This window comes from Homarus americanus, unplaced genomic scaffold (assembly GCF_018991925.1).
Source record: "Homarus americanus isolate GMGI-L3 unplaced genomic scaffold, GMGI_Hamer_2.0 scaffold40333, whole genome shotgun sequence".
NCBI lineage: Eukaryota > Metazoa > Arthropoda > Malacostraca > Decapoda > Nephropidae > Homarus > Homarus americanus.
The window spans coordinates 300,070-313,543 of NW_024714036.1; the positions used below are offsets into that span (position 1 = coordinate 300,070).

The 13,474-nt window shown below is 44.2% G+C and overlaps 1 protein-coding gene across 2 annotated transcripts in view; it reads right to left on the reverse strand.

Annotated features, from left to right (window-relative positions):
• The window catches only part of LOC121875464 (B-cell lymphoma/leukemia 11A-like), a 92,487-nt gene that overhangs the window by 48,760 nt on the left and 30,253 nt on the right, over positions 1 to 13,474 (reverse strand). For both annotated transcript variants that reach the window (XR_006090611.1, XM_042380033.1), the window contains exon 2: positions 13,026 to 13,394. Coding sequence is in view for 1 of the 2 variants with exons in the window: in XM_042380033.1 (XP_042235967.1) it covers positions 13,026 to 13,394 (369 nt within the window). In the remaining variant the exon portion in view is untranslated. The remainder of the gene's footprint in view (positions 1 to 13,025; positions 13,395 to 13,474) is intronic.

Here is a 13,474-nt window from a genome sequence, read left to right on the forward strand (position 1 = left end):
ATTATTCTATTTCTCTTCTGTGTCTACCTGTGTCAGTCAGCTCTATGGATGCTCTTCTTGACTGGTATAAATTTTCCCCCCAAAAACGCATACGGCCCGATCACAATTAAGGCTTCCCCATTGCACCCCCCACCCCCACCCCTCCCCCTGTCTGGCATTTAGGACCCATGAACAATACAGTTAATGGCCAATTCAGGGTCATCTCTTGTTTATTCAGCATATAGTTAGGGAGACTAATTACAACGTGATGGGAGGACACTTTACACAAGCTCGTTCTAACTATTAAAAGGTTATCACGGTCGTTAAGTGACCTGATTAACATATGACAAATGATTTACAATGATGTGTGTAGACCGAGATAAAAGTTGGTGACAAGGGTTACATGCCCACCCTCGTCCCCAGCCCTCTCCTAACCCTCGTCCCTTACCCTCGTCCCCAGCCACCCTCGTCCCTAGCCCACCCTCACTGACCCACCTCGTCCCCAGCCCACCCTCCTGGCCCACCCTCGTCCCTAGCCCACCCTCACTGACCCACCTTTCCCCCCACTAAAACCAATAGTTCTAAAAATATATCCAATCGGAATTTACCACACACGACAACATAGCGATAACCTATCGACTAATATAACGAATTCGCTAACATTTCTATTCACTTACGAAGAGAAACACACAATCGTGAACCAAACATAGAGTTTTCATTAACATATTTCTCCTCAGTATGACACACTGGCTAAGGCCACAAGACAATGAACGGTAAATAGACGAAAGATACATCGTCTTGGCGGTGTCATAAACCAAACGAGAATAGGGAGTTTAGTCGCTGCTTCGCTCAACTTAGTCGCTGGATTATCACAAGTGTCCATCGCCAAGCCAAATAAACACGTTACTTGATTCTAAAGAGTGTACGCTGGCTATTAGCAACCACCGCCGTAAATCAGATTGCAGCGTTCATTCCCTGTCTCTTTTGCTTATCAGCGATCGAAACTTTTAGACACAAAGGCGTTTTTTTTTTATCTCCTTCTCTGTCTCTCTCTCGGGTGTTCTAGACGAGATGACAACTGTTGAAGCACATCAACCAAGGAAGGAATTTTAATGTACTGATGTAAGATTTGTTTTATATGACTAAATGACCAGAACTTTGTGCAAAAAATGGAACTTTGTGGGTGTCTCTCTCACAGCCACATGTAATACTGTGTCTAAACGAGGAGAATGTGTTAATGTTATCTGCATCATCTGGCCAAGATTTCACAAATTATCAAGATTAAGTCTGATAATTATAACATATGTAAGATGACAGCTGATTCTCCTCCTCCTCCTCCTCCTCCTTCCTTCTCCACCACAGTTACCCCCTCCTCCTCATTCTTCCTCTTCTCCCTCACCACTACATTCACCTCTTCTCCTTTCTGTTCCTCCTCCTCCTTCACCATCACCCCTCCTCCTCATTCTCCCCTTCCCTCTCACCATCACATTCACCCCTCCTCCTCATTCTCCCCCTCCCCCTCACCACTACATTCACCCCTCCTGCCCTGCAATTCCCTCTCTGGCGACCCCCATCACTCATCTCCCTCTCTCCCCTACCACAGTCCATCTCTGCCGACCCCCTACCACCTAAACATCTCCTCCCCATCATCACCACCCCTTCCCTGACCACCCATACTCCCCTACTGCTCCCCCTGTCCTTCTCTCATCCCTTCCAGTACCTCCTAACCTCCCACAGACCCCCTTCCATGGTGACCTCTACGACCCCTACCCCTCCCCCAACACAGGGATCACTAAGTTATGTTGCCTTGTGTTATCTTGAGCCTTGAAGCAGATGGCCGTGAAGTTTCGTCCCCCCCAATTGATAGATGGCGCTGGGTGTTGATGAACGCCAGGTACCGCGTTATACAGTCAGGCCGGGAAGGAAGTGAGAGTTACCCGTCTTGTTAAACAGTTAGGATGATGATGGCGTAGCTTAAGGCAAAATGACACTAATGATGGGTGTTTATTTTCCTTATATTTAGTCAAAGGAGTTATTATAGTGAGGTTCAGATGTTAGAGTGTGTTATCGCGTCTGTTTATTGATGCTTAAATCCACAATAAAATTTTCCAAGTCGTCTTAGTGATCTTTTCTTAAGTGATATTTTTTATTGACAATATATTAACAATGAGGCATAAACATATTTAATTTATACCCTCAAATAGGTACGTTTAATGCAGTAATATGAGCAATATAGTATTTTCAGAGTTATTTACGACAGACAATTGTTATCGTAATGGATTCATTGCATATTAATCATACAGGAAGAAGCTAAAGATACCCCCGATGACCTCCCTTCTCGTCCAGCCAGCCAAGTTTCAGCGTCATTAAATCCGACTCACATAATCATTTTCTGTCTCAACGAGCCATAAAAACAAAGAAAATCTCAACATACCAACCATGAAGAAGAGTTACCAGGCAATCACTTACAACGATTCACTTTAATTTACCTCAATCTCTGAGTAATTTAGTATATAAACATTAAATAAAGCAGCAAGGTACTCTGTTATGTGAGGAGGAATTAAGACTGGGTTGGCGCTATGGCAGACGAACTAATCTCATTACTGGGTGACGTGGCACAGCGCACCACATCCCTAGACACAGTTGGCCGTCTTCACAGAAACTCTTTACCTTAATAACTCATGAATTATAAACATTTCCTGTTATATTTCCACTTTATAAACCTCAAACGTGATAAACAAATACATAAGGGGCTATAAAGTATTACCGAACCAAGATAAAGCCTTCACGAATCCGGATACAGCGTTCACGAATCCGGATACAGCGTTCACGAATCCGGATACAGCGTTTACGAATCCGGATGCAGCGTTCACGAATCCGGATACAGCGTTCACGAATCCGGATACAGCTCTCGCGAATCCTCAAGATATCCAGCAACACCAGCGAAACTTTCCAGTGGGGAAGTTATGCTATTAATGACGTTGATGATGACGTAACGTGATTCTTGCTGGAGGGAAATTTGAAAGGATTTGACACACATTTACGAGAGATTATTATTATTATTATTATTATTATTATTATTATTATTATTGTTATTATTATTATTATTATTATTATTATTATTATTATTATTATTGTTATTATTATTATTATTATTATTATTATTATTGTTATTATTAATATTATTATTATTATTATTATTATTATTATTATTATTATTAATATTATTATTATTATTTCTGCATAAGAGAGAAATATTACCTACGTGCTCTCTCTCTCTCTCTCTCTCTCTCTCTCTCTCTCTCTCTCTATCAAAAAGAAAAACAAATAATAAATAAGTTAGAGAGAGAGAGAGAGAGAGAGGAGGTCGGGAGTTATAATCAGACTCAACACACTAGCCACTGACTAGCTTAGCAGAGCGGTGACGTCACGCTATGACGTCACCGTGACTAAGCCTCAGGGTAAACATTGCAGGTGTGTCACTTCCTGGACCCCCCCTACCTCCCCTCCTCACCCTCTCTCACCCTCCCTCACCCTCCTCCCCTCACCTCCCTCCTCTCACCCATTCCTTGATATCAAATCCATAAAATTTTAATGGGTTAATAAATCTATATAAATAATATATAATAAATCCCACCTCATTTGGGACGGTAAATCCAATACCAAAAAATAACTAAAATTAATCCGATTGGTTTCACGTGACAAGTAATCCCGTAAAAAAAAATAGCGTTATGTTATGTTAAATTAACGTTGGATTATGTTATGTTAGCGTTATGTTATGTTAAATTAGCGCTAGGTTAGGTTAAATTAACAACAGGGTCTTTAATTATCATGTGAAATAATCTAGGGTGGGTAATCTTCACGTGATTTAACCGCTACACTTATTTAAACCGTAAACTTGATGATCAGTTCACCAGGAGGAAATAAATCTTGAATTCTGAACTTTGGAATTTTTTTTTTCTTCTCGTTAATTAATCTTTTGTTTCGTTTCGTACAGCTCATTGCCAGGTGAGGAAATTGGTGATAATAACCCAGGTGTTTTCTGTGGTATAATGACGCAGTTTTTATTATTTGGTGGAATTTTTAGTTAATTCTCGTAATGTAACAAGAGATTTGTATTGTTTTTTTAATAAATTTTATGAGACGTGTTTTATTTTATTTTAGTTTGTTATTATTATTATTATTATTATTATTATTATTATTATTATTATTATTACTATTATCGTTATTATTAGTAGTAGTATCATTATTATTATTATCGTTATTATTATTATTAGTAGTATTATTATCGTCATTATTAGTAGTAGTATCATTATTTATTATTATTATCTTTATTATTATTATTATTATTATTATTATTATTATCATTATTATTATTATTATTATCATAATCACCATCCATCACACTACCTTTATTAAGCGTTAATAGAAGCTTAGGGCGCTGCTGTACATACACTCTGTACAGCACGTCGTATTAAGCTGTTGTCTTACAGCTGCGGAAAATTAATTCACTTTACGTAGAGTGGAAGATGTGAGGTTATCCTCTTTCTTCTAACTGCTACTTACTCTTAGGCTGGGTCAAAGTAACACATATGGTGTTCCGGTGTGAAACTTATGTGTGTGTGTGTGTGTGTGTGTGTGTGTGTGTGTGTGTGTGTGTGTGTGTGTGTGTTACTTAGGGCGATGGTGTTACATGCTGTGACTTTGGATTATAGTGTAACAAAGGTGTTTAATATTGTTTCGGATTATTTGTGAATGTTTCTCATCTGTAAACACACCTGTGATGTTTATGGTCTGCTTAAAACATATCTTAGCTTTTTTTACATGACATACTGACATAGTTTAGCTTTATGAGGTGAATTTCAATGCCTTTTAGCTGTTTTAAGTAAATTATAAACATAGTGACGATTTAAAGATCAGATAGAAACTAGTGTAGACTATTATACCAGCACTAAGGGCCAGGGAAGCGGGAACACGGAGTAGCGAGGAAAACGAAACCCCGTACACGGCAACGGTGACGAGGAAACGCACCTATAGTCAAGGAAAAACTCCGTCTATACAGTATGTGACTAAGGAAGACACGGCGCGACTTCTCCCTCCCTCCCTCCCACCCCGACCACCACCACTACCACACCTCCACCACAACTACCATCCCTGCACCACCATTTCTCCTACACTATCACCCCTAACTACACTACCACCACCCCTCCATCACCGCTACCACCACCCCTTCACCACTCCCCCTACACCCCTACACCACTCCCCCTACACCCCTACACCACTCCCCCTACACCACTCCCCCTACACCCCTACACCACTCCCCCTACACTACGTAATCCCGGGCGGCACATCCGTGGTGGTGGCCGCCGGGTGCCGCTCGGCCGTCTTGCAATGTCATGAATAAATTAAGATGAAGTGTGGTGGGTGTCGCACGTGCCCCCGGCCTCACCACCAGCCTCCAGGGGCCACCACCACCACCACTCCTGCAGGAAGAACCTTATTACCACCTTGTCGAGGGAGGCTCAGGATGTACTTTTTTAAGTTCTTATTGCCACACCGGCCCCGACCTTGCCTTTAAGTAATCTCCTATCCGGCTCTTGTGGCCCTTTTGTGCTAGTGGATAGGAGAGGGGTGGTGAGGGGGGTGAGGGGGGGTAGTGGATCTCACCTACAAGGTTAGAGTAGGAGGGGGATACTCGTCCACTCGGTCTGGTTCACTCCTGTGGTGGTGAGAGTCTGGTATACGTCCCTCTGGCCTCTGCATTCGGTCTCTATTTAGCCCCGTGCATTCGGTCTGGCTCACCCCCCCGCCCTCCCCGTGGATATGAAATGGTCTGGTGTTTCTCTACAGCCAACACGGTCTGACTCACCAGTTCGGTCTGGGCCACTATTGGTTGTTACATCTGTATATGAGTGACGACAACTCCCTTTACCTTAATTAATCAACCTTTGTATTACGACCAGGTAACTCATACGCAGATGTGAGTGTGTGTGTGTGTGTCATATCATTCAGTGTCTAGGTTTAAAAAACAAATTCCCACATTAACTACATAAACAGATCACATTATTAAGTCAGGATATCAGAACAAAGAGTCGACCACAGTCTCACAACACCCCGAAGCAGCTTCAATGGTTCATCAAGAGGAAATGAACCTTTAAATACCGATGGTTATATAGGATGAAGTTTATTAACTACAAGAACTAAACTAGGAAGGTTAAATATATGCATTAACTTTTAACAAAACTACGTACAAACTACACTCACACACACACACACACTGGAGCAGCAGCAACAGGACCCAGGGTCTCCGTCAGGAGGGGTGAGGGAACCTTGCAGTGCCTGGTGCCGCGGACCCTGGCGCATGTGTCCTCGGGGCCCCGCTGACCGCTGCCCAGGGCCTCACCGGAAGGCGCGGCCACACACCTGAGGGCCCCGGACAGGTAGGTAGCCGTGGCGGTAATGCTCCTACCGCCACCACCAACATATGGACGACGAGGTCTCAACCCTTCTGAGTACGGCGGTAAACGTGTCAATGTTGGGAAGCGTTGTAAAAAACTGTCTAGGTTTACAGAACCATGTAAACTACACTGAAGGTTGAACATTGGTGTAAAATATGTGTAAATTCTGACAGGTGTTGTAAAATAGCGCTGTAAGTGATGGGAGGTACTGTAAAAAAATAATGTTTAGACGCAATGTAAAAATAAGAATACGGTAAAAATTTAGGAACTGGTGTAAAAAAGAGTGTCTGGATTTATGATAATTTTGTAAATAACTGTAACTACTACGGGGAGACATAAACAAGCTACAGAGACAGGAAGAATGACCAATATTTCAAAGCTGTAGCCTACTCTACTGCATTACATAGACTCAAGTCACTTCAACACTAATTCCTAATCAATAACAATTCTTTCATTTCTTTCAATAATGACAAGATTTACATTCAATATACACGTAAACATATAGTATCCTGTTTTTTTTTTACGAATTTTACATTATTTACGTAAATACATAATAAAATCGCCTTTTTTACCGTTTGCCTCTTCGTAGTAAAGCAACGCAATATTTCTTCCTTTAATGACGAAATTTATCATCCGAACAATAAATTTATCATCCTAACAATAAATTTATCATCCGAACAATAAATTTATCATCCTAACAATAAATTTATCACCCGAACAATAAATTTATCATCCGAACAATAAATTTATCATCCGAACAGTAAATTTATTATCCGAACAATAAATTTATCATCCGAACAATAAATTGATCATCCGAACTATAAATTGATCATCCTAACGAGTAAATTTATCATCCGAACAATAAATTTATCATCCGAACAATAAATTGATCATCCTAACAATAAATTTATCATCCGAACAATAAATTTATCATCCTAATAATAACTACACCAACCTCATCTTTCATTGACGAGTAACAAATAAACACTCGAACAAAAACCAAAACAACATCATACTCCCACAAGCCCCGACAAACACAACCACACCTGTCTTCTACCTGACAACTAATTAACGATAACAGAAGATCCATACGACTTATAATAAATAAAATGGAGAGAAAAAAACATTATTAAAACAGGAAAAGGAACGAGCTAGTACCGAGTCAGTTGCCAGTACCGAGTCAGTCGCCAGTACCGAGTCAGTCAGTTGCCAGTACCGAGTCAGTTGGTCAGATGATCCAACCTGACTTATACAATTCATCATTCATAACTCGGTGTATTGTTATGATTCGGTGCATTGTGGTGAGTATTAGTGTATTATCGCGGGTGTATTTTGAGGAGGACGGTAGTAGGGTTTATATTAATACGTGGAAGGTGGAGTTTCATTGGGTTGGATTGCGAGAGCGACGACCTTATGCCTCCAGTTGGGTTAGCATTATCTAGACCATGGCCTCGGGCGGTGCAGGCTGTGGCCGGAGGGTCAGTCTAGGGGTCATGGTCCCCCTCCTTCCTTCCCTCACTGCTCCTCCTCCTCCTCCCCCCCACTTCTAAAGAGTCCCTCCCACACCCCTCACCGCCGCCACCTGCCCCCTAGTGACCACCACTTGCAACACACCGCAACATACGACCACTTGCAACACACCGCAACATACGAGACAGCTACAACAGGCAAGAAGCCACAGCCAAAAAAGTTTTCTCTAATAAATAATAAAATATTGGTTGTACACAAACGGTTGTACCAATGATCTCGTTAAGTAAAAGTAACAGTGTTTTATTGAAGTGTTAGTAGTTAATGAAGATTATTGTATCACGTGAAGATTAGACACCCCAGTTTATTTTACCTGATTATTAAACTCCCTAATGCTAACCTGATCTAACATAGCTTAATTCACTTAATGTAACTAAAGTAAAGTAAACTAAACTTAACTAAACTAAAATAACCTAACTTAACCTACCCTAACTTAACCTAACCTAACTTAACCAAATCATTCATTTAATATTTTTTTTTTCGTAACAAGGATCACAAGAAAACCTCACAAAGTTAGTGAAGAATGAATGTGTTAGTAGGTTAGGTTAGGTTAGGTTAGGTTAGGTCAGTTTGGTTTGGTTTGGTTATATTAGGTAAGATGATTAGGTTAGGTTAGGTTTGGTTAGGTTAGGTTAGGTTAGGTTAGGTTAGGTTAGGTTACGTGAAAAAACAAAAACAACAAACAAACATAAACACAAAACAAGTTCACCGTGAGGGAGAAAAAAATATCTTTACTCGAATTTCTTTGTTTTAGTCCGGAAATTGCATGAACCGAGTGGTAGCCGGGGGGGCGTGGCCAGGCAGGTGCGCCACACAGGTAATCACGGGCGAGGAAGGTAGCCCACTGACCCACTGAGGGACTCCTTCCAAGGACCTCCCCTCCTTCCCCTCCCCCCTCCCTCCGCTACTAGGACTCTAAGCAGGTTAATTCACGTCTTGCATATGAATCCTAATATCGGAGAAGGAGGGGGAAAGGGAGGGGAGGGGAGGGGAGGGGAGGGGGAATAGGTGTTACTGCTGGATTTGTGAACGGAAGTATAACATAGGGACACTCCTTCTGAGGTCCAGGCCACCAGGACTCTACACCGCGGCGAGTTCGCGTCCTACATATCAGGGAAAGGAGTGACGGAAGAGGTGGGAGGTAGGAAGGGGTGGGAGGTAGGAAGGGGTGGGAGAGGGGGAGGGTGAGAAGGAAAACATATACTTTAGGACTTGTGATAACATTGAAGGACTGTCTCTTATCGTATATAGGGGAAAAATTATCCTATTAGCTTTCACATATTGTACAAGTCCTATGGGGAGAATTGAGGAGGAGGAGGAGAAAGGGAGGAGGAGGGGGTGTAAGGGCAGTCCAAGGATGCTACTTTAGGACTAGCAAGGAGGAGGGTTAGAGCACGTCACCACTGAGCCTGGTTCCCTACATCGGGTCCTTCGAGTACTACTGACGAAGGTTGGTGAGTCTGGTCATTTGGTCTAAAGGGAGGGAGGGAGGGAAGGAGAGAAGGAGAGAGGAGAGAGAAGAATGGAGAGGCGAGGACGAAAAGAGAGAGAAGGAGGGAGAGAGAGAAGGAAAGAAAGAAGGAAGGAGAGAGGAGAGAGAAGAATGGAGGGGCGAGGACGAAAAGAGAGAGAAGGGAGAAGGAAAGAAAGAAGGAAAGAGGGGAAGGAAGAAGGGAAGGAAGGAAGGAAGGAAAGGAAGGAAGGAAGGAAGGAAGGAAGGGAGGAAGGAAGGAAGGAAGGAAAGAAGGAAGGAAACAAAGAAGAAAGAACAGAAGGAGAGCGGGATAGGACATAAGATCACTCCTTATCCTCCAAGAGAAGGATACAGAAGGACTGGTCTAGAGGGAGAGGTCGGGGTCACTCCTCACAAGGACTCCGCAGTAGGATAAGGATGGGTTATGACCACTTCAGGAGAGGCCCCGGGGGACATGGGAGCTGTTTTTCTGTGCCCGGGGTAAAGAGGGTTGTGGTGGGTGGAATGTGGCTTATGTGGTGGCTTTTGGGGCTTACACACACACACACACACACACACACACACACACACACACACACACACACGTAATATTTTTCGTAGATATATACACTATTTTTTTTGCCAGGACACAAGACGACCACCGCCCACCCTCAAGGAAGGCCAGAAGCCACACATACACACACAAAAAAGCCATGTTATATGTTCATTCTTTTCCCAGGATGGTGGACGACAGGTGTTGGTTGCCCCCCCCCAAAAAAATAATGACGGGAAACAGAAGATAATTAGCAAAGGCGTGATAAGAAGGAGGAATTAGCAAAGATCCGATAGAAATTAATATAATAATTACCAGTATTTGATAGAACGAGAAGAGGAATTGGCAAAATCTTGATAAAAACGCGAAACAAAGAAAGATTAATAAATAATAGATAAACCAAAAATACGAGAAAATTATAGAGAGGAGAGACAAACAAAGATAAAAGAGAGAGAGAGGGAGGGGGAGAGAGAGAGAGAGAGAGTAAGAAGGGTAGATTGGAAAGAGGAGGAAGACGGGGGAAGGAGAAGAGAGAAAAGGGAAGGAGAAGGGAGAAAGGGGAAGGAAAAAGGAGAAGGGGATAAGGAGAGGAGGAGGAGGAGGAAGGGTAGAGGAGGAGGGCGGGAATAAATAAAGAGAGGAAAGAGGAAGAAGAGAATAAGTAAAGAGGGAAAGGATGGTCGTTCCCTTGGCAGGACCGGACACCTCACCCCATCCACTACCACGCAAACGACCCACCTCGCTACCACGACCTCTCCGCTACACCGACCACCTGGTACCACTACTACCACCACCACCACCATCACCACCAACCACCGCCAACCACCACCTAAGGCGACCAATCCCAACCACTACCACAATCGCTACCATCTACGACTCCTGCAGGCAACAACCACCACTATCTCCGACACAGCTGCAACCACTCTTGACCATCACCACTACTACTACTACTACCACTACTACCACCAATGACCCCCCAAGCAACTACCACCAATACCTGTACTACCACCAACCTCATTAACACCTGCGGCTCCTGACATTCACCACCACTACCACCAATCCTTGACGACAACAATCACTACAACCATCGACGGTTCTCTAAACGACAACCACTATCTAGGTCCCCATCTAACAACACCTACAACCACACCTAAGAACCACCATCGCTTACAACCTGCTCAATAACAACCACTATCTCATATAGAAACACTAAGTTAAGCGTAGATATATTAGTATACTCATCATTGTGTTATATAGCGGACCCGATAGAACGACGTCTATTATATGTATACGGTATATTATGTGTCGTGTCCTGTCCTGCACAAAGGCTATTGTTGGTCCCTCCCAAAACACATTAACGTCTACACAACACTTGTTCCTGTGGTGGTGACGTCATCCACACCCCTCCAGACAATGTCATCTCCTCACACACACACAACGATAGATTCTCCCATATACCATAGATATAATTAAAACTTAAACATACTCAAGAGAAATGTATTCAACTAAAATTGAAATATTAAAATAATCTTCGAGTGGCACAACTTAAGGGGGAAGGGGGGGAGGGAGGGGGAAGGGAGGGGTGGTATTCTTTAATCTAATAAAGAAACAAATCATAAAAAATGTGGCTAAAAATAATGGTTAAGAAATAGTGGTTAGTTGTGGGGGCGGGAGGTGGAGGCCCCTGCAGGCGTCAGGTATTAGGGCGGTGGGTAATGTTGTGGGCGCGAGGTCGGACGGTCGAGGCCTCGGGAACAAATGTGAGTCTTCCCCCTGGCGCCGGCCCGCTATGGACAGGAAGGGGCGCCAATAAAAGAAGCCAGGCGCCGGGGACGGGCCAAAATACGGCCGTCGGTGGGCTCCGTGTTATCGTTCGGCGGTCTGGGGTCCCGTGTGATCATTTGGCTGTGTTGGGTGGAGAATTATCATCCAAGAGAACCTTTCTTTATTCTCTACTCTCGGGGTCTTAAGTGTACGCGAGGTCTTGTGTCCATCACCTGACGTCACTGGTTATCTAAAGTAATGTCGAATTATCTATTTACAGTTGGATATTTTTTCTCCCTATATGAAGGACATTTCTCCCTAACAGACGGCATGACAGATGACTGTTCCTCAAACATGATGAATGTCACTTGTGAGGAGGCTAAGTGCTCGCTGACGGCCCTCTCAGACCCGTCCCCCTGTCGCACCCATGGCGGAGGGAGGAGAGCCGGCGACGACGGAGGAAGTCATGGTAGCGTTGTTGATAAACCAGGAGCAGTAAAGGGAGGGCGGCAAATGGAGGAGGAGGAAGAGAAAGAGAGGTGAGGGCAGCGAGGGAGAGAGGAGAGGAAGAGAGAGGATATGAGAGGGGGGGGGGGTGAAGAGGAGAATAAGATGAAGAGGAAGGTCCGGAGCCAAACACGGCCCCTCAATTAGCCTTATGATCCAGAACCAGGGCGTCCAGCCATCGCGGGTTTGTTTTGGTGGCACCGCCTCTGATTTACTCCGACGCTCATCGCACAGTAATGAAATGGAAGACGCCAAGCGATCACCCGTGGAGAAATTATGGCGCTTACTGACGTTTTTGGGAGCAGGAAATTGAGCCTCTGTGTTGGCTGGCGTATACTAAATAATGTTGAGAGATAACATACTATGCTGAAGGTAGAGATTTACTGAAGATCCTCCGCTCCGCCCCTCGCAATCATAGGAAGTTACGCAATATATCCCTTTTTAATTCGCGGTAACCCGATGAGCGAGGAGCGGCGGGCTAATGGAAAATATATAACGGTGTTCCAGTCACCACAGCGTGACCTTGAGGAGCAACATCTGGCCATATTTAGAAAGTCAGACCTTTAGCGTCGGGGTCCAGTGATGTTTGGGGGTTACATCCCGATGTTTTATAACAACAGTATCTGAGTAGAACTTATCGTCGAGTATTAGCGATATTTGTGGCGCTGGTCGACGCTCTACACTCGGCGCGGACAGTATCAAGGAAGTCGTTGTCAAGTACTCGAGTCGTTATCTATCAATACTCGTCACCCCACCTGATACAGAAGAGGGTTAGTCTACTCACCGGAGTCTGTCGTGTTAGCCTCGGCGTCTTGCGTGCTGCGAGGTTTTTTCCTAGCAGGGGCGTCGTCTTCGTCGTCTCTCTTGCGCTTCTCGTCGGCCTTGCTGTCGTCCCCTTCCTCCTTGACGGTGGCGGGACTGGCCGGGTTAGAGAGGCCCTCGGAGCCCACGTCGCCATTGTGGTCTCTTGGGTTAGGCGGGGCGCTGGTGGGGGCGTCCTGGTCACCCGAGGACGCGTCTTGGCCACAGGGCGCGGTGGGGGCCTGGCAGTTGTGAACCTTGTGCTGGATGAAGCGTAGGATGTCCGCCAGCAGGAAGTCCTTCTGACACACCCCACACGTCAACACGTCGGCACACTCGCCTGGGCCGTCACCTGCAACACACACACAACATTAACACCAAGACAAAGGCAAGGTACAAACATGGCAACACACATAAAAACACTTCACTATA